This window comes from Uranotaenia lowii, chromosome 2 (assembly GCF_029784155.1).
Source record: "Uranotaenia lowii strain MFRU-FL chromosome 2, ASM2978415v1, whole genome shotgun sequence".
Lineage (NCBI taxonomy): Eukaryota > Metazoa > Arthropoda > Insecta > Diptera > Culicidae > Uranotaenia > Uranotaenia lowii.
The window spans coordinates 233,606,994-233,634,671 of record NC_073692.1 but is presented as its reverse complement, the minus strand read 5'-3'; the positions used below and the strand labels follow the sequence as shown (position 1 = coordinate 233,634,671).

General features: G+C 33.1%; 1 protein-coding gene across 1 annotated transcript in view; it reads right to left on the bottom strand.

Moving 5' to 3' along the window:
* Nucleotides 1–5,914: 5,914 nt before the first annotated feature.
* LOC129742409 (solute carrier organic anion transporter family member 74D) overlaps nt 5,915–27,678 on the bottom strand; it is a 56,563-nt gene continuing 34,799 nt past the window's right edge. The window contains exons 3-6 of the mRNA XM_055734308.1: nt 6,487–6,984; nt 6,239–6,428; nt 6,015–6,178; nt 5,915–5,943 (exon numbers count right to left, since the gene is read on the bottom strand). Of these exons, the coding sequence (XP_055590283.1) occupies nt 5,915–5,943; nt 6,015–6,178; nt 6,239–6,428; nt 6,487–6,984 (881 nt within the window). The remainder of the gene's footprint in view (nt 5,944–6,014; nt 6,179–6,238; nt 6,429–6,486; nt 6,985–27,678) is intronic.

Here is a 27,678-nt window from a genome sequence, read left to right as displayed (position 1 = left end):
CAAATTAGGAATTAAGAATTCTCCCAGCAAACATTTTTGTAGCTTTATTTTTATGCTGTTTTGACGTTCCATATACATTATAAGATGATCGCATGAAAGTTGAAAAAACCGCATTTACCTACCAAAGTGGAGGCAATATACAGTGAGGGGCAAAATAAAGTGTCCAAATTATTCTTTTTCAATTTCTTTTAATTTTCTGGTTAAAATTCAACGGAAACGCATCGTAATCATTTTTTAAATATTGTTTATTATGTTCTTTTCCATTTTTGTTAATGTTGCGCTGTTAAAAAAGAAAGTTTTTCTGATAGAAAAAAAACCTGTTAATATTCCATAAAAAACAGGGGCAAAATAAAGTGTCCAGATCGGTACAGCTTCAAATTGATTCAAACTGAAGGCAAAAAAAACGATTTAATAATGGGTATGGCCTCCTTCGGCCTTCAACACCTCCTACAAGTGCTTTGGTATACTTTCAACAAGGCTGTGCAAGTGTTGTGGGTCAAGTTCCTCCCACGCATGCTCCATGGCATCAAAATAAGTATTTTTAATTTGTCACACCATTCTTATCAATCAGAGCATCGAGGATGACCCACAGATTTTCGATGGGGTTCAGATCAGGACTTTGTGGGGGCCATTCAAGGGGTTTGATGCGGCAGGAACGGGAAAATGACTTCATCAGATTGGCCGTATGCTTCGGATTATTCTGCTGTGAAACGAAGCGCTCTTTGAGGCCCGTCTTGTTGAGGGAAACCTCGAGGTTTTCCCGCAGGATATTGGAATATGACTCAGCTGTTATGATTCCGTCAATTTTTACCAAATTGCCCACCCCACCCCAAGAAAAGCACCCCCACACCATCACGTTACCTCCTCCGTGCTTGACTGTTCCTTGGATATGGCGATCTTGGAGCTCCTTAACCGACTTGCGCCACATATGATCCCGCTTCTTTCGGTTGAATAGCTCGAATTTGGATTCGTCGGCCCACAACAATGTTTTCCAGTACTCGAGCCGTTAATCGGCGTGTTCCTTGACGAACTTGAGCCGCTTAGCCTTGTTCACCTGGCTGATGAAAGGCCTTCTCACTGCGATCTTTCTATGGTACTCCTTTGCATGGATGCGGCGACGGACAGTACAACTCAATACCGAAAATTGGAACTCTTCCTGTATCTGCCGGATCGTTATTATTGCGTTTTTCTTCACTTCAAGAATGATTCTCTTGTCCGTTCGGGCATCTGTCTTGGGCTTCAGTCCTCTTCCTGGGCGATCCATCTCCGATTCGAACGTTTTCATCTTCTTCATGATTTTTGATACCGCTGTCTTGCTGATTTCGTAGTGCTTGGCCACTTTCCGGTGCGTTTGACCGTTATCGACATCACGGACAAGCAGTTTCCGGATGGACAACGGAATGGAACCATAAATTTATGCGTTCTCCATATTTTACAACTTATTCGAATGTAGACACCTGTTTGAATACTCCAGAGCCAAGCCAGTTGTTTATGAAACGTCAAAATACGCAAAACAAACAAATTCGAGAGGATTTGCGATGGAAACTTATCGAAATTATATTGATTTTTGAGTTGGACACTTTATTTTGCCTATTGTTTTTTTGGAATATTAATTGTTTTTTTTTCTATCAGAAAAACTTTCTTTTTTACCAGCGCAACATCAACAAAAATTGAAAAGAACATAATAAACAATATTTAAAAAATGATTACAACGTGTTTTCGGTGAATTTTAACCAGAAAATTAAAAGAAATGATAAAAAAATAATTTGGACACTTTATTTTGCCCCTCACTGTACATTAGACTAGTTCACTTTTTGGTTTTTTTCGCAGATCAAAGCCGGACTCATATGAGTTGTTCCTCATGCATTTTCAAGTATTTCTGCCAAATTTGAGATCTTTTGAACTAAACTCTGTTCTGCGCAATGAGTTTTTGTGAAAAAAGACCATTTTTCTTGAAAATATTCTTATGAGAGTTCTAGCAAGCCACTGTTAATATTAAACGATAATTTTATGATGCATGGTGGTTCATATTATAACCATTTTTATGAATTTGTTCTAGATAATCGTTCAAAACAAACCGAAAAAAATTAAAAAATCATAAACTACCTACTTGTACAGAAATTTTACTTACAAGTTGAGAGTTAAAAATCTGTAGTAAATCAGAAAAAAATATGTTTCACAAAATCTTTTTTTATTAAGATAGCCCTGTTTATTACCATTCATTTGATGCTTAAAATGTAATTATCGCTAGAATAGGAGCAAAGTTATTCAAATATTTATGCACCAATTTTGAAATCATATTTATGTTCCTATTCAAGTTTCAGCTTCATGCAACATGAAAAACGTGGCATCAAGAGGACTTGCTTACAACTTGATCAAAGCGCGCGCTTTTTTTTTAACTTCTGGCCCCGTCATGGGGTACTTGATGGAATAAAATTTCCTTACTTGTGCACAAGTTGGTGAGGAGCAAACTTGAATGAAAAATATTTTATCAAATCAAATTTGTTGCAAACATCTTTAAATAACTTGACCGCTATACAACCAATTTGTATATTTATTGCATCAATAGAAAGGTAATAAAAAGGGCTTTACAAAAAAAGATTTTGTGAAACATATTTTTTTCTGATTTACTACAGATTTTTAACTCTCAACTTGTAAGTAAAATTTCTGTACAAGTTGGTAGTTTATGATTTTTTAAATTTTTTCGGTTTGTGTTGAACGATTATCTAGAACAAATTCATAAAAATGGTTATAATATAAACCACCATGCATCATAAAATTATCGTTTAATATTAACAGTGGCTTGCTAGAACTCTCATAAGAATATTTTCAAGAAAAATGGTCTTTTTTCACAAAAACTCATTGCGCAGAACAGAGTTTAGTTCAAAAGATCTCAAATTTGGCAGAAATACTTGAAAATGCATGAGGAACAACTCATATGAGTTCGGCTTTGATCTGCGAAAAAAACCGAAAAGTGAACTAGTCTACTGTACATAAATAAATTTCATTTCTTTCTAAAGCGACGAAAACTACACCAATTGGGCGTTATCCGACACTTTATTCGTACCTATCGGAAGAATGCATGAAAGCGCAAGATTTTGCTATCATAGCCTTAAAATCGTTGCCAGCGACAATATTTTCCACTTCTCTCATTGGTCAATATTCCTCAATTCCCACCTGTTTTCAGCTATCTGGATGCACTGCTGGTTGCAGAGAGAACTTGACGACGATTTTCTCACTTAAAGTTCGCGTGGGAGCAAAATCATTTCAAAATTTACAAACAAGGCGGACTTTCTGTCATATTCGATTACTGATTTCTCACGGCATTTTATACGATCTTTTCACTATGCACTTGGAATTGCGATACGCAACACCATTGTTAACGACTTAAGTTATTGTGAATTTAAATAATTTCTTAGAAACGTCGTTGGTGAACTGGCAACAAAATACAGACTTCCGACAATCTAGTACTAGTCGGAAGTCCGGACTTCCGAAGTAAAATTTAGTGTTGGCGCTATTATATCATTTCTGATACCATTTCATGTATGCTGGGCTGTTCTAAATGCAGAATTCAGATTTTTTTTATTCGGAATTTAAGTTCAAAATTGCCCAAAACACAGAACAGGTGAAATTATTAGTGATAATTTATTGTTGATAACTTCAAAATAAAAATAAAAACAAAAATTTAAACTAAAATCTAAAAGTTTACAAGAGTTGAAAATAAATCAGATTTGAACCCCAAACAAGTTTTTCTTCCAAATAAAGCCTTCAAAATCCGTTATTTATTTTTAAAGCTTAAAAAAACTGGCCACTTTTAAGATAAACTTAAGAAAGTAATGATTTTTAATGAATAACTATTAATATCAGTTGACGATCAGACTTCGTGACGTATGGACGTGTTTTTCGATCAGTAGCTATAATCGATATCTTCTGTCGCGCTTCATTATTGTGTTAAATCGTTTCTTGGCCAAGATGGTTGACGGACTAGTGAGAAACACGATTTCTTTCCGTTTTCCCGATGACGCTCCAGGACCTTCAATTGTTGAAGTTGCCAGGTTCGTTAAAAGTTTTAATGCGGACAAGGCTACGATGGAATCATCGTACAAAATTGCCGATGAAAAATCGATTTTTATCAAGTTTCGAACAGTGGATGCTATGAAGGCTGCTCTTGGGCAAAACCCAGCTTCCCTTCAATTTCAGTACTCAAATAGTGAAAGTGTGGAGATAAAGATGTCAGTCGCGGGAGGCACGAAATACGTGCGGATCATCGATCTGCCACCGGAAATCTCGGATTCCGATATTGCCGTCGTTATTGGAAAATACGGAATCGTTAAAAGGTTAATCCGAGAAAAGTTTCCTGCTGAACTGGAACTTGATTTGTTCACCGGAGTAAGGGGTGTTCAAGTGTTCACATTGATATGGAAAAGGAAATACCGGCTTCGCTTTTCCTCCTAAACCGACGAGGAAGAATCTATTATGAGGGTCTGAAGCAGAAGTGTTTCCTGTGTAAAGAGGAAGGTCACCTGAAAGCGTCTTGTGAACAAAACAGATTCCGAAAGAGTTTTCGTGAAGGTGAAGCAGTAGTCCCGGTTAAAGAACATCTGGAATCGGTGTTGCATTTCAGAAGGCGCAAGATGCTCCTGTTAGCTATGCTGTTCAAATTGGGATACCTGACGGAGACAAAGAAACACTTCAACCCAAATTGGTCCCGGTGATTGCTGACAACATGGAGGAAAATGCAAAGGAGAAGACGGATCAAATGGATGTGGAGGAGCAAACATGCAAAACGGTCACCAAACGCTAGCTATCTCCAGGCTCTGAAACTACCACTGATGAAGACGGTCCTAGAACGATTGCAAGTAGACGTTTAAAATCTCGCAGGGAAATCAAACCAGTTTTGGAAATCATAACCTAAAAACCAAAAATAAACACGTGGAAGCAGTTCGAGCAGTTAGTAAGTAAATGAGGTTATGTCTGCGTACTATTGTTATCTATAGAATCTATTGTTCAACTAAGATAAACGGCTGTTGTGCAACACGTTCTCCGAGATGTTGCATTCCACGTAGAAGTGTCACATTGTTTAGTCGCAGACATCAGTGACAGGGCTGCTAATTGAATATGGCTTATAGCGAAAATGAACAATTATAATATGAACCATTACAAAAAAAATAGTTTATGTCCATTCCTTAACAAACGTGAAAATCAATCAATCAGAAATTATGGGAAAATATGTATTGTAGTTTAAGATGCACGTATAATAAAGATTTTAGAAAACAAATATAGAAGAAAATTAACAAGAATAAAGAAACTTTTAGTATCACTTATATTTTTACATTTTTTTATGCATGCGTTCATCGGCATCAATATTCGGCCAAAGATCATGGGATAAATCGTTCAAGGAGTCCTAGAGTATCTAACAGTGAGTTAAAATTTGAATTAAAGTGATAATGATTGAATCCATTGAGGAATTTATAAAGTGCAGGTAAATATTTTATCAGACGCTATTCGAAAATATAGATTTGAAAAGTCATAAAAAACATCTTGACTGGTTTGTCTAGCCAAATTATGAACAGGCCTGACTTCATTTTTACAAACTAGGTAAACTAGCTGCTCACCAGTAAATATACAAAAGACGGCGGTCAAAACATGCGCAAAATATTGGAACCACCAGCGAGGAGATGTTGAAAAAAAATTAGAGAAGGTTATTTGTTTCTATTTTTATAATAAATATTTTACGAGAATTTGGATTTTTTTGAACTTTTAAAAATTGTGGTCTACTAAATGAATTTTTGTTTTGAATTTATGATCACTGATATTTATCTGTTTTTTTTTTTAAAGCATGAAGTCTGTATCGTATTTTGGAATTTAATTTCAAGTTTCCATTGTTATGGACAATATTTTACCGAAAATTTATTCAAAATATTATGTTATTATGATTTCGAACTGGATTAAAAAATAAATGAATTACAAATTGATTAACTTATACAAACTAAATCTTGCTTTGAAAAACCTACCTTTCAATTTAGGAAAATCTCCTACAGGTCCTGGTACGGTTTCTGGTTTACTGATTCCGTTGTTATTTTTCTCGGTGATAGAGCTCGATTTTCCAAGCGGATTCTTTTCCTTTGCCGTTGCCTCGGCATCATTCATCATAAAAATGGGCATTTGAGAAATCGGCCTACAAAATTATTCTATTATGTCATTTATAAGTCTAAAGAAGAATAATTTTCCAAATAACCTTTTGTGATCCACCTTGTTCTGGGCAATGGGAAGATCTTTCGGGAAAAGGCCAATGAGGGCAGCAAAGAAAAGCATTGCTATCCCGAGTATAATCCACCCCAACCACCAGGCGCCCAACCATCGGGGATCAGAGCTGTCAATGATCGGCGTTTTCGATGGGTCGATGTAGATTTTGAGAGCGAAATAACCTGGGGAGAATAAAGGTTTAAAACAGATATGCTTTTTTTGGAAATATGAAAAACTCACCTAAGGCAAAGCCTACGACTGGTCCGAAAGTCCGCAGCGATGAAGCGTAGGCCAGCATCAGTGGCGTGTTGGTCTTTTTGGTGTTATCATCCAGATAAGTCTGGCCGAGCGAATAGTAGAGAGTGTTTCCGATACCCAGCACAAACTGGGACAAAAATATCAACACCATCGGTACCATCGAGATGATGTCATGGCATTCCTTCGGGGAGAATTTGTCCATGCAAAGCCTGTTGGTGGTCTTCACGATCACCGTAAGGTTTTGGCTCTTCAAAATGGCGTCCAGCTCCATCTGTTCCTGGTCGACGTACTCCTTGGTCAGCTGCAGGGCAGCATCTCCCGCCCCAAAGATGAAGTGTGGCGTTGCCAGGATGAAACAGGACAGGGCACAGAAAACCACACCCCACGCTATCCATCTGGGTCGATTGCGATAGCCACCCACATACGATAGGATCAGCGACAGCAGAATCTGTGATATTTCGTTGCCGCTGAGGATGATTCCTGAAACGAGTTAAGAGTAAATAGATTAGGATTAGAGTTTTAAGAGAATTAGAGAATTAAAGTTTTTTATTCTCTGATTTGCCACAAAAACTGAATCAAAATTCTGGAAGAACCGATAAGGGGCTGTCCATTAATGATGTCACGCGTTAGGGGGGGAGAGGGGGTTTCGATTTTTGTGACAATTTGTGACATGGGGGGAGGGGGGATCAGCTTGAGCGTGACATAACTCATCATTACAAAAAAAAATAAAGAAAACAGCAAAACAATATCAAATAGTTTTATCCTAAATTCAACAAAATTATACTTGCACCATTCATTTAATGAATTATAATAATGAAAGTCTCTATAATTCAACAACAAAACAAACAATGAATTAAAATACTCACGTAATCACTTTTGGTAAATTTTATGAGCATAAAAAAGTTCACAACCACACTTCCACTAAAACACTCAGGAAAGTTCGTCCCACTAAAATTGAGGCAACACGTGTACAGGATTGCTTGACTATTCTAACCTGTGGAGAAGATTGGATTTGAATTGCGAATGGATTGAAGAAGAGGAATTAGATTTGAATGGTTTCAACATCGTCGCTGAGCTACTGCCTCGACTTTCCCGCACATTGATATGGAAAATCATCAACATAATCCTTGGACTCATGATTGAAATGTGTTTTAAGCAATGATTGAAGGCTTGAATAAAACTGATGAATTTAAAAAAAGTAACATTTTTAATCAAATGTCTAAAGGATTGAAAATTTTACTCCAGGAGGAGGGGGGAGGGGGTAATTTTTTTTCCAAATTTTGCGTGACGTCATTTATGGACGGCCCCTAAAGTGGAGGGACCGGGAAACGAATTTTAGGTTTATGAGTTATGCCTCTTCAATTCCAAATTTTCGTATAGGTGCAACTTATAGCAAATTTGACTTTGAAGCTCAAACTTTGAACTGCCCAAAAATATAGAAATCTACCTAAAATAGGCTTGCCGGCGAATTTGATACCACGTAAAAATATCTGAGTAATAACAAATACATTTCAAATTTGTTTTAAAAATTCGAAAACTCGAGAAAACTTCCATCATTGTATATTTTGGACAATTGAGTCGAAAAAGGTTGTGTATGATAAAAGGCAATTTAACTAAGATATTCAATTAGATTTTTTCTAATACCTAGCTCTTGTTTTCGAGATAACTTTGGAAAATAGATGAAAACTCATTGAATAAATTTGTGCACTTTTTTGGCAAAACTGTAGAACATTATAAAGGTTTGGAAGTTGAAGGTTTTAATTCAATGATTAGCTTTCTCGAAGACCGCGAGTCATTTTTACTTCACAGAAAAAAGTTATAGAAGTTCTTATTGTTTATTTTTTCCCAATTCTTCAAAAAATGGAATTTTGACAACATTTTTAGGAAATATTTACCAAATTAAATCTTAGATATTTCTTAAGCAATAAGTACAATCATCTTGCAGTTTTCAACAAAGTTCCCAAGTAAGTTAAAATCTTTAATATCAAATATTCGCTTTTCCAGCAGTGTCAGAAATGTTATCGTTTTAAATTTCTAAAAATTGTAGAATTTAATATTTTTAAAGCGATATATCTTTGAATATAGAATATCTAGACAAAATCTCAATCCTTGATAAGATGGAGGATATTCAAAGGATTCTAAATCAGTTTTTGTTCTTCAAGTAGGTTTGTTGGCTCGTCAGTTATCAATGATCGATTTTACCCAAAATTGGTCAATTTCAAAGTTCCCACACGCCATATAACTAAATGACGCCAAAATCATCCAAAAACAATAATTCAAACATAAGCACCAAAAAATGCTGTTCCCTGCTGTAATCATTTGGAAGCAAGCATTAGGGGAGAGTGGGGATACTTGATCCCCTTTTCATATTTTCACCATATCTTTTTGGGAAAATATAGCAACTTGCCGTCTTTGACATTTTCTGACAGCTTGTAACTTCAAGTTTCTTTGCTCCAAAAATTAGAACGATACTTGAACCCGTTGATGAACTAGAAGCATTTTCGTGGGAGTAAAAATATTGCGATTTTTCTGAAGTTAGGGGAGACTTGATCCCCTATTGAAGGAGACTTGATCTTTTATTCAGGAAGCCCTAATCCTTGTATAAAAATCAAACAAAACCCCAAGATAGAATGTTAATTGACTATTTTGGTCAAGTGTGTTCTCATTTCACAATTTATAGCAGACATAAGAAGAAAATTCTATAACTTTGTCTCAACGCTAATAACATTGCATACTTTAAGGCGCTTTTTTTATAATTAAGAGAAAATTAATTATTTTTTCTCTTTTCTTCAAACAATTGTTTGATAATTATTAGTTTTTGGATAAATATTGGTAATTTCGTAATCAGCAATCATAACAATCAATTCAGAAGAAGAATATGCCGTTTGAAAGGGGGATCAATTGTACCCAACTCTAGGGGATCAATTGTACCCATAATCAACATTTTAGAAAACTTTTTCTGAAAAAAGTTGGGAGTTTTCCATCGCTTTGAATATATGGCATTATGAAGTTCATTTTACGCTCGAACGGTTGATACATTGGAACAAATATTTTTTTCGTAATTTTCCCATGTAAGGAACATTTTAAAGTGATGAAAAAAGATCTTCAAGTTACATTTTGTGAAATTTTTCAAACAAAATTCAATTACTCAAACAATTATTTTGTTAAAAATTTTTAAACTACAAGCATTGTTATTTTCCTCATTTTGGCACATTTTTCTAGAACATTTGATCTTTGTAAGACGTTCCAGTTTCGAGATATAGCTAAGGAATCAAGTATCCCCAGGGATCAAGTATCCTCATTCTCCCCTAAAGTTAAAATTTACATTACATTGATTGAACGTGATCCAAGAACACTTAACTGAATCATAATCTTACTGTAATTTAAGAGTTATTCAGTATTGTCTTATATAAACTATGAAAAATTCTGCTTATTTTGAGAAAAAAGACGTATTTAACAGATTTTTCTTGTTGTATCAATGAATTGAAATTGATGCAAAAGTTTACTTTTTTGATGTGGAAGTCATGAAACTTTGTAAAAGTTTTTAAAGAAAAAAAGCGGGACATTTTGAGGAAAAAGCGGGACGGCGGGAAATTCAACAAAAAAGCAGGACATGTGTTTTCTGAGAATACCCTGTTTTTGTTCGAACAAATAAGATGGAATTTTTCGTTTTCACTTCCATTTAAAAGTTTCGTGGAGCTTAACCATAGCGATTTTTTTCTGTGCCCACAATTTATATAAATTTTGTCGTGAAGCCTCAGTTTTTTTTCTAAAAACGGTGATTATTTTTTAATTTGAAGTTCCGTATGAATTCATTGCATTGAGTATTGAACAGGGTTTAAAAATTATGAAAAATCTATAATTTCACATATTTTTATCCAGATTTGTTCGTCAATGTTTCAATTTAAATTTTTGATTCTAGATTTTTTTACAGATTTCATAAATGCGTTAAGCGCAATGAACGAAGACAAACTAATAATTTTTCTGAAAAGTGCTAGAATATTAGATAAAATCTAGAGTTAAGAAACAGTGTAAACGTTAAAAATCTCCTAAGAGGACGAATGACCATGTTGGTTAAAATCCTCTATAAATAAACAAATTAGAATAGAATAGAATAGATTTCATAAATTTTCTTTAATTTAAATACCTAAGTCTTCTAAGACTGAATCATGAAAATCTTATGACTTTGGTAATGTGGATTGTTAATTTTCAAGTATAATGATTCAATTCAATCCATTATTATTATTATTTATTTAATTAAGGACATCTTACCAACTTTTGGCATTCGTAGGAAAAGGCAGGGGTAGGCTGAAGAAGTTTTTCAAATATCTATTTTTGAAGATGTGATAAGGAGGCTCTTCCCCATATCAAAATAAGATAGTTTAGATGGGACTGAATAAATGCATAGTAAAACTTTAAAAGAACATGTTGGGGCACTAAGTTTCTTAATTTCCACAAAACACCGCAAAGAGGAGAAATTTTTTTTACTAGGTTCTCTTTGTGACAACTTCAAGAAAGTGTTTTATTCAAGTAAATTCCTAAGTACTTGAAGTAATGAACTCTTTCAATAACAATTCCATCCATAATTGGGTCATTGTTTGACAGTATTTTTTATGTGAAGAACGAAACAACATATATTTGGTTTTTGTATAGGTTAGAGAAAGCAAGTTGCATTTAAAATATGTTGATAGTAACTTCAAATCATTTTAATTTGTTGAGTTATAACATTCGTTGATGCAGCTGAATAAAAAATAGCTGTATCATCAGCAAATAATCGAGCTGTGCCTTTAAGTGGTGAATTACAAAGATCGTTTACATACAAAAGAAAAAGTAACGGACCAATGTTGCTTCCTTAGGGTACACCAATATCAATGTTTCTTGACTGAAATAACTACGAAGGATGTTGTTAGCAGCACCTCTTATTCCGTATTCATTTAATTTGGACAATAATATGTCGTGGTTTACTGTGTCGAAGGCTTTATTAATATCCAAGAACAAAGCACCAACGATATTCTTAGAATCAATTTTTGAAATAATAGAATCAACTAACTCTGTTATAGCAATAAGCGTACTCGATCCAGGTCTGAAACCGTACTGCAATTTGTACAGCATATTTTCCTGATTTAGAAAATTTTCAATTCTATGCATTAGAAGTTTTTCAAAAACTTTGCTAAAAACACTTAAGGTTGAAATTGGACGGTAGTTATTTACGTCATGCGGATTACCTGCCTTTAAAATGGGAATAACTTTTGCAACTTTGAGACAATACGGATAAACTCCTATCTCTAACATGTGATTAAAATATTGCATGATTATACCAGAGAAAATTTCGTTGTTATTTTTTAACGCATCTACAGGAAATCCATCAGGTCCACGACTCTTTTTATTTTTAAGAGATAGAATTACTAGTCGAACCTCGTTGACACTAGCTGGACGTAAAAATATTGTATTTTATACACTATTGATATGCGACAAAGGATCATTTCCAGATGGGATTTTAGCTAGTTTTTTCATAATCGTAGAAAAAATGTTTATTAAATTTTTCACAAATCTCAGAATTGTTAGTGTTACGCCTTCTTCATCAGAAAGATTTATTGGAGCGGTGATTTTATTTTTACCAAGGAGTGTATTTATGTTTCTCCAAAGCTTGGAATCTGGAGTATTGTTTAACAATCGCTCGTTATACTGTTTTTTGCATTCTTGTTTTTTTTAAGCTCAGCTTTTTGTTTATATGATTCAACATTACTTTGAGTTGGACATTATCGGGATGTCGCTTACAACGTTTCAAATGGTTATTTTTTATTCTAATAAGTGTCCAAAGGTCTAGTGACATCCATGGGCAACAATTGCCTTCTAGTTTTACCTTTTTATTGAGTGTTTTAGTAGATATTGAGAGAAAACGGTTGTAAGTTGTTGTAATGTGTTGTAGGCCATCATTGACATTTTCTGGTAGTTGAATATTATCTAAATAATTTTGAAACAAATAGTTCAGTTTGGAATGATCAATCAATTCTTTCTTCAGAATTGTTTCCCTCTTATCACATAACCAAATCAGTTGTTGAAACATAGGCACCAAAAATGATGTTTTCTTGAGTAGTCGTTACAAACTTTGTGGGTTAAATCACAGAACTACAGATATTGTTTTTGTCGAGAAATCCTACAAAAAAGTGAACAATCTGAATGATTATGGGGCTAATGCAACTGCCAATAAGTGACGAGAATATTTGATCAAGCAATTAATACATTATTTTTGATTCAGTAGGGACTGCTATTTTATGATAATAAACATTCGTTCGTAAAAAAAAAACATAATATAAATATAATTTGAGATAAGCTTCGCGGGCCGCACAAAGATGTCCCGAGGGCCTGTATGTATGTTTAAAAAAAAACACTCTCTGGAGCCACTGGTTTATTCCAAAAGATTCAATTATTCTTAACACATTGCCAGGTTATCCGCCAACTTTAATCAATAAAATACGAAAGATAGGAAAAGATCATAGAAATCTAGAGTTTGTTTTGATTAGGTCGTAAGAACCACTTTTCATGTTTTGAGAAAATCGATGTTTAAGTTCTGAAACACCTTTTTAATTCTTATTTTATGATTGCTGGTCAAATTCGCCTGCAAATGAGAAATTTAATATCGAACTGAACGCAGAACATGATGATGTACTTGAAATTTGATTAACTGGTTTAATCGCCGCGATAAATTGTTTGCTGTTTTCATCGACTCGCCGAAAAAAGTCGATGAAAGTACTTGAAATTTGCATTAACTCAGTTCTTATCAATGAAGATGTACTTACGGCAATCTGCATTTCTCCTTAGGCGCAAACGTCCTTTTGATCAATCGATAATTTTGTTAGCAAAACTGATTGGATTGGCCGAAATCTTCACTTAATTATTCGAAGTTGATTGAAGAAAGATGTTCATCGATAATCCAATCCAGTTAGCAAGCGGAAATCTTTGATCGATGGCATTTGTAAATATACCACTGTGGGACTGGCCCTTAGAAGTCCACCCGAACATATCTGAGCACTACCATAAGCGCAATTGGCCGTTCGAGGAGTGTGAAAAACCATCCATCGTTTTTTATTATTTTGTTTGCCTCCGTAATGAAAAAATAATAATATTGACTATTCACACAGTGAAAATTGAAGCTTATGGTACTCACCCAACACAATTTCGGATCCAGTTATTCTATTAGAACAATAATGATCACTCCTGGACACAGTTTTCTTTCACATTTACTCGAATTTTCATCACTTTGATCACTTGGCACAGATTTTGTCGCGACGAAGCATTACGTCGTAAAAACCAACCTGCCGAATTGGTTTAAGCGACCTTTTGCATTACGGCAAATACACGGCAACGCAAAACGACACAAAAACCAAATTACACTCAAAAATAAGGAAGTTATTATTCGTCCTAAATTTAAATCATTGTGTAAAAGTTATTTAATAATAAAATGAAACCAATTTAATAACCTTTTTAAACATGTGCAACTTTGTTATTTAAATGAAAATAAAACATAATTTAATGCCCCAGCAGCTGCTACACCTGTTTTAGAAAAATGATACATTGAAAAGTTGAATACAACAAAGATGTTAAACTTAGTTTAATGTTTTACCATGATATTTTGTTTTCAATCTACAGAATCTTGTCATTTGAAACATCTAAAACGAACTTCTTTTTTCGGTTGAATTCTTTTAGTTTCTACTGCACCCAAAAATGAGGTTGCAAAATTTAAATGCCGCTCGGCGCTAACTCTATGCCAAAAATACGTTAAAAATGTACTGTACCTAGCTGTATAATTGATGAAAAACCCGAGCAGACTTTTATGGCAAAATTATAGCAAATTTTGCTATCACGCCCTGAGAGCCTAACTTGCTCTCATTTTGCTTGACATAAGGTGGTACACAGTAAAAATGAGAGCACAGATTTTCATACTTGGTTAGCAAAGTGATACCAAATTTTGCTAAAACTGAGACCTTAACTACACCTCATTTTCCGAGAGCTTGGAGAGCAAAATGATGCTTATTCATGGCATCAATAGAATTTCTTTGACAGCAAAATTTGGCACCAATATGCTCTCAAAACATTCTAACTATGAGGAATGAATTGGGCCTCAAAACAAGCAAAATTTGGTATCACTTTGCTCACCAGGTCGAAAATGTTTCCTCTCTTTTTGTCTGTGTACCACCTTATGTCAAGCTAAATTAAAGCAAATTTGACTCTATTGGCGTGATAGCGCAATTTGCTTTAATTGTGTGGAATTTTTTAGTCAATATTCGATTATTTTAAGTATTTTTTTTATCATGATTCTGATGTATTTAGCACTTTGCTTATTTTGTTTAAAAATTTGTTTTTTCTTTCATATTTGGTATTTTTCTTAATTTAAGTATTTGTTTTTTTTATTTTGATAAACTTTCATCTATTTATCTTTTTTGGGTACATACATTAGAATTTTCTTATAAATTTTGGTTTTTGTTGTTGTATTTTATCATCATAAGAGAATGTAAAAACATATTTTTGGTGTTGATCTTAATTATATTGGACCTATTATAACGAAAACTATAAGGTAATTTTGTTTTTGAAAACAACCACATATGCCAAAATCAGATGTGGCAAAAACGAACAAGGCCTATACTAAAATCGCCTTCATTTAGACAGTAAAGGACGCATCTAAAAAAATTATATAGCGTAGGCATATATTCCACTGGCCGCAGTAAAATCGCCTTTACTTATGCAACGTGTATAACTGTTTTTCTTTGTGTGCAGAACGGTGGACAATTTTTCATTTTAATTGTCAATTCACAAACAAAATTCTCTGGTACATTACGATTTAAAATCATTTGGATAGATTCAGGCAATTCAGATTAAGCATTAAAAAAAATAAAATAAAATTAGTTGTAATTTTCGCAATAAACTATTTAATTTAAAATACCTGGATAGCTCTTGTTAGCAACAAGGTTTCATTCTAAAACTTTGTTTCAACAGTATCACTAAATCAGCAACTGTTTCTTAGATTTTCATCCATAAGGATGATTCATGTCTACTGAAGAAAGTAGAAAGTTTACTGAAAAGTCCAAAATTTACCAAAACGACTAGGTCCTATGGTCGGGAAAGAAAATTAAAATTTTAACTCAACATGAAACTTCCATTTTTTTCACTCTTAGAGCATCTTGAAATGCCAAGCAAATACTGAAGAAAACAGGAAAATATTTTGGTCCTCCGAGAAGCTAAAAACTACAAAAGTTCCTCGATCTTAGCATATTAGCTTCTGCTGCAAGAAAACTATCAATTTCTACTTAGAACTAGAATTAAATGAACTTTCTTAAGCTTCTTGTCGTTAGCTATAAAATAAACCTTTTTTCCCCCGTTACTATAAAAATGACGATCAGTTTGTTATTAAAGACTCGAGTAGTTACTCGAATCCAGCAACTTTCGAGTAAATTTGTTTCAAAGCAAGCAACTTTTGTTGCATTATATACATACATTAAGGCGTTTACAATGGGCGATGTTTTTTTGATTATCGTTTACTATTTATTCTACTATATTTATGATTCGTAGCTTATGAACATCGCCTTCACTATTGCCTGCATAAGTGCAGGCGATATTTATAAACATAGTACAGAAATGTATGTGTGGCAATATGGCATTGACCCAGACACCTATCCGTGAAGGCGTTATTCTTAGCACGTCGCACTTTACAATCGAGTTTTAATTTTTTCCGTATATTTTGGACGTGAATATTCAATTTGATTGACATTGATTTATTCTTTTTGTATAATTCTTATCATTTTGAAAGAACTCTATTGTCAGACTTTTAGCTACAACCGATACATATTTTATGTGCTTAATAAAACGTTAAATAGATTCCACAATATTTATGCAAGGTTTGCGCGATATAAGCTCCTTTGATTCCCGGGCATACAAGAATTTCATTTATTTTTGTATGCTGTCATTGTTCCGTAGAATTCTAAAAATCAAATATAAAAAAACAGCTTACCAATTGTATAGTTAGCTGCCTTTTGATCTTTCCGGAACCGCTCTTTGATGAGAAGTGTGCTTTGTAGTAATGTGAAAATTTCTCATTTTTGTTACTAATTTCCGTTATCGTTGTTATTGTGTCATGTTTGGTTTTCAAATGCAGGTCGATTATGTTTTCGCGAAAGGGATGAATCATCCACAAGGGGATAATCTCAACAACGTAGGTTTCATTTCTGGAACAGAGAAAAAAAAATCAACTGATTGATGTTAAAAAAGAAGATATCTTACCTTTCGAAGGATGAGAAGGTTTGATCGATTTTGTGTACGAATGAACATCTTTAGGTGAAGATCCGGAAGTTGTTTCCTTTGTTGTAAAAATCATCTCGTTTAGCTAGGCGGATAGTTTGTACCTGCAATGATAATGAAACCAAAAAAAAAACATTAATTTGGATATGACAATTAACTTTATGGGTACTTACTTCACCGCGCACAGAAGGGTTGAAGAAGTGAAAGCTACACCACCTCCAGACCAGCTTGATTTCAATTCCTTTGAAAGAGTTTGAAGGAACACGGGGAACTCTTTAAATATTTTTGACGATTTGATAGGACACTCGCGGCATCAAACTACGCAAGAAAAAATCGGTATCTGCACTGCATACACTTTGTAAACAAAAAATGTTTGTTTACAGTTTTTGCTGGCATAACGTTTGGATCAGTAACGTCCAATATATGTCTATGAATAAAAGTGACTTGTAAAAAATATATCTTTAATCTACCTCGTGAAGTGCAATATTATTTGAAATGTATGAAAATGTAAAAAATATGTATTTTATTGTTTAATGTAAATATAACGTAAAGTGCGAGCCTGGTATTTTATGTTATTGAGGTTGACAACAAATAAATAAAAAAATTGTAGCGGTTGCATTCAAGATAAAAACTAGATTTTCTCAATTAATATATAACTTAATAAGCAATGAAAAAATGTTTTTTATTTTTATGATGAGTATTGTTTTTTGGATAATTGTTTACATAGAAGAATTAGATTTTTTTTTTCAAATTTATAATCAATTCCATAACTAAACGCTCATTTGTCCGGAGCGAGCCACATGCTTCTGCAGATTTATAAGGGCACCTGTACCCGTGGTCCAAACAGCCGGTTTAGACCCAAATTCCGACCCGAGCAACCACACTGGTGATCCATTATACCAGTTTCAACTAAACTTTTTTTAGAGCTGGTATAAGGATTGATCAAAAACTGGTAAGATTTGGATCCAATTTGATTCAGTTCTAAACCGTTTGACAGTTAATGGAACACGAGTGCAGTTGCCAGCTTTTTCATAGGATCAGATCTAATTTCTTTGGTTCAATTCTTGTATAAATTAGACCCAAGAATAGACCACGGACGGGTACAGGTGCTCTAAGGGCTAGTTCAACTTTAAATATATTTAGGATTATAAAAATCTTATAAATTCAAAATAGAATGTATGGTGGACATAATGTAAATGTAGATGCTTATTTTTTTTCTTTCGTTCGATAGGTCTCATTAATTGAGCAAAATAATGCAGGAAAATAACAACAATGATAAATCGTCGTTCGGTTTTCAAGAAGTGGCTTTTTTATATTCGATTATTTTAAAGTGCACAACGTGGAAAAATGTCTCGCTACCTCAGCCCGGTAAATATAACCCGCTTCATCCAAATTATCATTCCAAATAATTCTAAATTGTTTGGATCAAGGTTGTCGAAATCACAGACAAATCTAAAATTTCACAATACTTCGGACAATTTTTCGTCACAGAATCTATCTCACAATTTCATTAAGTTTTACCCAGATTTCTCGAAATTTCAGTGTTTTCAATCGTTTTCAAAGCTTTTTTAAAAATAGTTTTAAGTGTTTTAAAAGAGTAGCATATTATTTTTTTAAATTGTTCTTTTATATTTTAAATGCATTGAAATAGTTTGAAACCTTCTACAGTGCTGCATCAAGCTCAAAAATGCGATAAAACCAAGAACATAATTAAATACTTGTATGTGGTAGAGTTAAGTTAAAATCCTTACATTTTTATGATAACTTCACGAGCATTTCACAAACATCTATACATTCAACTAACACACATCATATATCAAATACACAACCGGAGACAAGAGTCTCTTACCAACAGGTCAGAAAATAAAAGCAGATGTAAAAAACGAATAATATTTAGCTGTTTGAATGCTTGAGTTTGAATTGTATTTTAAAAAATATAGATAGCTCAATGGTGCCCAGTTTTGCTATCAATTTATATTTTTATGCAGAAATGAATGGAAACATTCTTCTTCAGGTTATGCTATAATTCTTCTTTCCGATTTGTATTCAGTCAAAATTGAAGCTACTATTCGATTAATTCAATAGCAAATAATGCTTTAAATTTGATCTCGGATTTATATTTTGTAAAACAAACTGACACCTCATTTATACCTAGTTTTGCTATCAAATAAAATTCTATTCCAAATTTTGCTAACTGTTTGCTGTTGATTCCAAAGTGAGGTATCAGCATGCTGTCAAATTAAAATTTATGAAAGCTTGATTATGCCTTATTTTGCTCTCGTACAAAATTTGACAGCGAAAAATGCTATCAATTTGCTGTTAATACCTTATTATGGTCTCAGTTTGCTATCAATTTGGGCATCAAAGTCTGCTCGGGAACATATTATGGGATTATCATCCAATCAAAAAATCTGTATCCATATTGAAAAGTTCTTAAAAATGGCAGTTTTTTGTTTTAAATAATTTCATAGAATGTTTTTGCCAAGGTTCTAATAATAAGCCAACTCATTGGCAATGCAAAGAAGTGGTTTGTGATTTTTATTTTCATCCCACGGTTAACTAACTTTCAAATTAGCGGTCAATGAAGCAAAAAATCATGAAAATATGTATCGATTTTTTTATATAACATTGAAAAAAAATGTTTTTCTAAACAAATTACATCTAAAATTTAAATTAGATGTTAAATTAAAACAAAGCTAATGGGGCCGAGTCTGAACTCTGGAATTAACACTAAACGTACCGGAGGCGATCAAATGACGGTTTTTGAACTTTAAACGATGATTACGCCTTATATAATTGTTTTTTCGCAAATTTAACGACAGGACTATTTTTGTTTTTGAAATGCAAGTATTTTTGCGTTTTTAATTTTTTTTTTAAGTGTTACGGTTTTCGAATAACGTATGTGGTATACCTATTCATACCGCGAGCGGTCAAATGACGGCAAACACCGTTTTCGCTAAAACTCCCTTGTTTCTCAAGCGATTTCTACCAAATTTATAGTTTTCAAAAGCTTATAATTCGACTCAAATATGTTTCTCAGACAATTTTCAGCTACAATCAATAACTTTAAAGTTATTTACAGTACAAGAAAAATTTTATGAAAAAACATGCTTCAGGAAAAAGGTTGTAAATCATTTATTAAGTGCTCGAAAAAAATTTCATTTAGTGCCTGAGAAAGCTGAAGTTAGAAGCTATATGTTACACACATGGCAAAAATTTTTGAAAATTTTCTAAGATCATGGCTACAAAAAATATAAAAAAGTTGTGTAAAACCCGTACTTTTCAATCAATCAACCGCCAAAGCTGTTCCTTTTACAGTAGAAAATTTTTAAAAAGTGAATTGAAAAGTAGACGTAATTTGTCACATTTTGGCATCTTTAGATTTTTTGAAATACGAAGTACATAATTTATGACGACTTTTCAAAGGTAGCTGTTTTTCGAACTTTTTATCAATTTGGATTTTCTAAGACAATTCCTACACCTAAGCTCAGCTTTGCACTGGATTTTGAGTACGTTAACGTAAGGTTTAGGCAATAAAACTATATGCAAAAGAAAGCTTATTTCATACCGGTTCTAGTGGTGTAACTGCATTGGCGGTGCAATACTTGGCAAAAATATGATAAATAAAACAGTGAACTAGTTTCTGAATTTTGAGAAGACAGCACAAATTCTTGCTTGGCAGACGGGCGCAGTGGGTGGTAATATCTCAAAGCTATTTTGCACACGAAGACGGATGAAAAGAAACGAAAAAACAAACAAGCATTAGCTCAAATTTTCTAGTTTTACTTTCAGAAATATATTTATTATATTTTTGTAAAGCATTGCACCGCCAATGCAGTTATATCACTAGAACCGGCATGAAATTTGCTTTCTTTTGCATATAGTTTTATTGCCTAAACTATACGTTAACGTACTCAAAATCCAGTGCAAAGCTGAATTTGGGTGTAGGGATTGTCTCAGAAAATCCAGATTCATAAAAAGTTCGCAAAACAACTACCTTTGAAAAGCCGTCAAAAATTATGTATTTAGTATTTTAAAAATCTAAAGATGCCAAAATGTGACAAATTACGTCTACTTTTCAATTCACTTTTTCAAAATTGTCTACTGTAATAGGAACAGCTTTGGCGGTTGATTGATTGAAAAGTACGGGTTTTACAGAACTTTTTGACATTTTTTGTGACCATGATCTTAGAAAATTTTTAAAAAAATTTTCCATATGTGCAACATAAAGCTTCTAACTTCAGCTTTCTCAGGCACTAAGTGAAATTTTTTTCGAGCCCTTAATAACTGATTTACAACCTTTGTCCTGAAGCATGTTTTTTCATAAAATTTTTCTTGTACTGTAAATAACTTTAAAGTTTTTGATTGTAGCTGAAAATTGTCTGAGAAACATATTTGAGTCGAATTATAAGCTTTTCAAAACTATAAATTTGGTAGAAATCGGTTGAGAAACAAAGGAGTTTTAGCGAAAACAGTGTTTGCCGTCATTTGACCGCTCGCGGTATGAAAAGGTATATACAAAGTGTCGGTATGTTTAGTGTTAAAATAAATATTCCTTATAATTTATACTTATCAAAGATTTGTATTAGAGCTAAATCAATTTTGCAGTTTTGAGTTTATTCGTCATACATATTTTAATCTTTATTTGGAGTCAATATTTCAAGTAAAAAAAACTGATGGTTGAAATCAAATTAAGCTAAAATTACAAAAAAAAACCCAATAAATAATTTACCTTCTTTAAACCATCACAAAAACTCAAAAAAAAAATCTTTTGTCACGATTCGAAATTAAACAAATTAAATCAAAACTTCAGATTAAAATTTCTAAATATCAAATTAGTTGAACTAGAAAATTCGTAAATTTGTTTGAAAATCAATACAAAATATGAAGATCGAAAAAATTAGTTAATGTTTGTTTTAATTTGATAAAATGAAGAAAAAATATTGAATTTTGTTTCAAAAGTGCCATTAATCAAAGTCGACATAAGATTATATCGAAATTCTTCCACTAAGTCTAATGAAGTTTATTTTTGATGTTCAGAATAACATAACATAACATATTTCATAAACGTTCAATTCATTATTGTAGGTTGAGAATTTTGAGTTTTTAAATTAAAGATATTTCAAGTTTGGTTAAATATATTGAAAGCATGAGGCAAATCCAAATTAAGTAAACATTGCGCATTAAAATTTAGCTCTAAAGTTACTACTTCATATGTATAATTTTCTAACTTTTCTTAAATTAATGGAAAAATCATGATCGATTAAAAAAAGATTTTAAATAAACTAAATATGTAAAACGTATATAAAATTTCAAAATCAGGATTTATAGTCTAAGAATTTCTAGCACTGAACATATTGTCGCTGTCAATTGAAACATTGTATCCTAGAAAGGACAAAAGGTACAAACAATTTGTTTGAAAATTATTACAAAATATGAAGCTGAAAAAGATTAATTTTTCACATTAAAAAAATTCAATAAAAACGCTGACTATTTTAAAACTTTTTTTGTTCAAATTAATTTTGAAAATTTTTGAAAAATTGAATTTGAAAGTTGACGTATTTTGTGATATTTTGGCATTATTAGATTTATAAAACACGAAGCACAGAATTTTTGGCAGCTATTCAAAGGAAGCTGTTTTTAGAAATTTTTATCATTCTGCATTTTCTGAGACTTTACATATAAATTGGGGTTTTCACTGGATTTTGAGTATGTTAACAAAAGATTTAAGCAGTAACACTATATGAACAAGAAAGGCCATTTCATACTAGTTCTAGTGATGTAATTACATTGGCGGTGCAATGCTTGACAAAAATATGATAAACATTTTTCTGAAAGTAAAACCAGAAAATTTGCGCTAATGCTTGTTTGTTTTTCGTTTCTGGAACGGCTTTGACGGTTGATTCATTAAAAAGTACAGTTTTTACACCACTTTTTTGCCTTTTTTGTGGCAATGATCTTATAAAAATTTAATTTTTTTTTCATATGTGCAACACATAACTGCTAACTTCAGCATTTTCAGGCACTAAGTGAATTTTTCTTCGAGCACTTAACTGACTTACAGACTTTTTCCCGAAGCATGTTTTTTTCAGATTTTTTTTCTTAATAACTTTGAAACAAAAGATTGTAGCTGAATATTGTCTGAGAATTATATTTCAGTCACGTAACAAGCTTTCCAAAACTATAAATTTTGTAAAAATCGGTTGGGAAACAAGAGAGTTTTAGCGGAAAAAGTGTTAGGGGTCGTTTGACCCCCCGGCGCACAGTGGTTCAAATCCCCAAAAAGCTGGAAAAAGTCAATTTTTCAAGTCAGCGACAACCAAATTTTTTATGTTGGAATCGAATCTCCAATATTCAAGGAACGTTCTGATGTAATTAGATATTTTCTAGGACCTTTCATATACCTTCCATTAAACAAACATGAACGACAAATTAAACACATGAATTCAAAACAGGATTTTTTATTCTTAACCCCAAAACACTAAAAAAAGCATATAAATCTTGAAAAATTTATAAATGTCTATACCGAAGTAATATATTGTAATCTATTTTACAGTTTGTAGATGAAAAACATCCTCAATATCACGAACTAACAAAGTTTAGCTTGAATGAGAACCTAAAATTTTTAATTTTTAATTTTAATTTTAAAACTTTTTTTGTTCAAATTAATTTTGAAAAATTTTGAAAAATTGAATTTGAAAGTTGACGTATTTTGTGATATTTTGGCATTATTAGATTTATAAAACACGAAGCACAGAATTCTTGGCAGCTATTCAAAGGAAGCTGTTTTTAGAAATTTTTATCAATCTGCATTTTCTGAGACTTTACATCTAAATTGGGGTTTTCACTGGATTTTGAGTATGTTAACAAAAGATTTAAGCAATAACACTAGGTATATGAACAAGAAAGGCCATTTCATACCAGTTCTAGTGATGTAATTACATTGGCGGTGCAATCTATCTATATATATAAAAATGGATTTCTGTCTGTCTGTCTGTCTGTCTGTTTGTCTGTCTGTCTGTCTGTCTGTTCCCTATAGACTCGGAAACTACAGAACCGATTTGCGTGAAACTTGGCAGGGTGGGGTATTGGAGGCAGAGAAAGGTTCCTATTGTGGTTTGAGACCCCTCCCTCTCTCATGAAGGGAGGGAGGGGCCTCCCAAACAAAAGACAATTTTTCGCATAACTCGAGAACCAATCAAGCAAATGGTATCAAATTTGGCATGGTATGGTATTTGGAGAAGAGGAATATTTCTATGAATACGAGGTACCCCTCCCTCCTCTCAGTGGGATGATATGAAGGGGGGGAGGGGGGCTACCTTACATTTTTTCATATAACTCGAGAACTAATCAAGATATCGGAACCAAATTTGGCATGGGAAGGTAATTGGATACGAAAAATATTTCAATGATTATTTGAGACCCCTCCCTCATTCCAGTAGAAAGAGGGAGGGGGTCTCTTAAATATTTTTCTTTACATAATTCAAAAACTAATAAAGCAAATGGAACCAAATTTGGCATGGGAGGGTATTTGGATACGAAAAATATTTCTATGATTATAATAATAAATAAAAATAAAATAATTATTTGAGACCCCTCCCTTTTTCCAGTAGGGAGATTTAAAAAGGGGGTGGGCTCTTTTATATATTTTTACATAACTCAAAAAATAATTAAGCTAATGGAACCGAATTTGGCACGGGCGGATATTTGGGAACGTGACATGTTTTAATGATTGTTTGAGACCCCTTCCTTCTTACAGCGAAGAGAAAGGAAAGAGGGAGGGGAGTTTCATACAATTTTCATTGCATAACTCAAGAACTACAAGAGCAAATGAAACCAAATTTGGCATGGAAAGATATTTGGGTACGAGAAATGCTTCTATGAATGTTTGGTATCCCTCACTCCTTCAAAAAGGTGGATGGAAAGGGGGAGAAGAGGTCTCCCTTACAATTTTCAGTATAACTGGAGACCTGATCGAGCAAATTGGACCAAATTTGGCATATGAGGGTATTTGGATACGAGGAATGATTCTATTATTAATTGAAGCCCCACTTTTTTCAGTGGAAAGATATAAAGAGGGAAAGGGGGGCTTCCATACATTTTTTTTTGCATAACTCGACAATTAATAGAGCAAATGAAATAAAATTTGCTATCAAAAAGTATTTGAGTACAAAAAAATACTTTTGTGAATATTAAGTTCTCACCCCTCCATCAAATGGGGAGAACGGAGGGGGATGGTACTTACAACGCAAGTAAAACCAAATTTGGCATGGGATGGTAGTTCAATACGAAATTTTTTTTATGTCATACAATTCCTTTCTTGCAGTGGGATGATAAAATTGGGAATATAGGAAGGGAAGAAGAAAGATTACATCTAACTTACTTTTTTACAAAATCCAAGAAATGGACAAATCTGAGATACCATCATCCTTTCAGTGAGTAGGTACATAGGAGGAGGGAGGTGAGCCCAATACAATTTTGTTAGCATAAGTTCTCAATTTATGCTAACGAAGCCAACAAATGGAAACAAATATGGCATGGAAAGGTACTTGGTTACGCTTTACAGTGTAGAGAGGAGAAGAAAGGAGGGGGTTCCATATAAATATTGTTGTGAAGCTTAAAAACTTATCAACCAATGGAACAAAATTTGATACAAGAAGATTTTTTGGAACGATAAAAATAGGTATGATTATTAAAAATCCCGATCTACATTCAGAATGGGGGGAAGGGAAGGAAAGGGGGGGAGAGCTCTCTTATCACTTTTTTAGCATAAATCCAGAATATATCAAGCAAAAACAACCATATTTTATCAGTTGGATTGTTTGCGTACGATAATTTGAGACCCGGCGAAGCTTAAAGATACAGATTAAAATTACCAGATATTTAACACAAATTTATAGATGAAGAATCAGAATATTAGTTTAAGTTATATTTGTGTTGCAATCCGAAACTCCAGCTGCAGCTCTCATTTTATAGCGGTTGCTTATGAATTATGTTATAATTTGATTTAAAATAATGCCAACAAAACAATAAAAATTTTATTAAATTCTGAAAATATCATTCGATTTTGAAATGTGTAGCAAAGCACACCGGGTCACCTAGTGCTTGATAAAAATATGATAAACATTTCTCTGAAAGTAAAACCAGAAAATTTGCGCTAATGCTTGTTTGTTTTTCGTTTCTGGAACGGCTTTGACGGTTGATTCATTAAAAAGTACAGTTTTTACACCAGTTTTTTTTACATTTTTTGTAGCCATGATCTTAAAAAAATTATTTATTTTTTCATATCTGCAAGACATAACTGCTAACTTCAGCTTTTTCAGGCACTAAGTGAATTTTTCTTCGAGCACTTAAAAACTGACTTATAGTCTTTTTCCCGAAGCATGTTTTTTCGGATTTTTTCCTAATAACTTAAAAAAAAATTGATTGTAGCTGAATATTGTCTGAGAACTATATTTCAGTTACGTGAAGCTTTCCAAAACTATAAATTTTGTAAAAATTGGTTGGGAAACAAGAGAGTTTTAGCGGAAAAGGTGTTAACGGTCATTTGACCCCCGGCGGTATAAATAGATATACATACCACATACGTTTTTCAAAATCTACAAACTTTAAAAAAATATTTAAATGAAAAATACCTTCCTTTTGAAAATAAGAATAGTCATGAAGAAAAATTTGCGAAAAACAATTAGAATAGGAGTTATAGTCATTGGAAGCTAAAAAAAATGTCATTTGACCACCTCCGATAAAAAATGTGTTAAGAAAATGATTCTAAAAATCAAATTTCTTATTTACTTTGCTTTTTTTTGGTAGGTGAAAAGTTCATATAACGCCCCATGTTGCTAATACGCGCCACCCTTGTTTTGAAGAATCTGAAACATTTTAAGCCTGCAAAATATTACCAATTTGTTTTAAATGGTTTTAAATTGGTCGTCCAAGTATGAATTATTCCTTAAAATGCCCCTGTGTCGTGAAAATTTCACAATTTAGGTTTTTCTTCATTTCGATCTAAATTTTAAAACACTTTCAATAAGGTGTCACCAAGTAGAGAAAAACGAATAAGAAAATATTTTTTGACACATCGATAGAGGAGAATCTAAAAAATGATTTTATGCTAAAAAATCATACTGAACTCGCAAAATTATGCTTTTTATGGGTATGTTCTTTCACGGCCCATGCGCTCGTTATAACGCGCCAATCGGAGTAGGCTGAAAAAAGCATTAATTTTTTAAAACGACCAGTTTTCATTGAAAGTGAACAAAAAGTTTAAAACCATTTTTTGAGCGTTGATTTGGTCCAAAAAAAACTCTACTTTCGATTTTTTTAAAATTTTGTTTAGGTCATTTTGATTTTCTTTCTAGTCAAAGTGTCTGTTAGTTTTAGTGTGTTTTCGGCCTTCGGTTGCTTTCGGGTGTGTTCGGCTTCTAGGCGCGTATTAAATACACAGCGGCGCGTGTTTGCAACACAGTTTTGTTTTGTGGCTTTGAATATGGTTTTGCAAAATCGTGTTTTTAAAGCAACTTAATGAATATAAGTAATAAAAAACCATAAGCGTTTGTAGAAAACACTTTCCTCCAACGAGTACACTCTTTTTTACACATAATGTACGCGAAATACATAGCAAATCAGTGATTTGCTTAGGTGGGGCATAATAGAACATGTTCCCCTATTGCTATTATTTCTAGCTTAATTTGAATTTTGATTCCAACCCACCCCCCCCCCCCCCCCCCCCATGGACGCGTTCTTCGCACGAGTTTTATATAGTGACTGTATTGTGTTTCCAATGGTCAAATATTTATGGGTTGTATTATGGCTTATCAAAATGGGTTCCTAGACGCTATGTGAATTTGCTCTACACTTGAAAATACGAAGCTGATAATAATG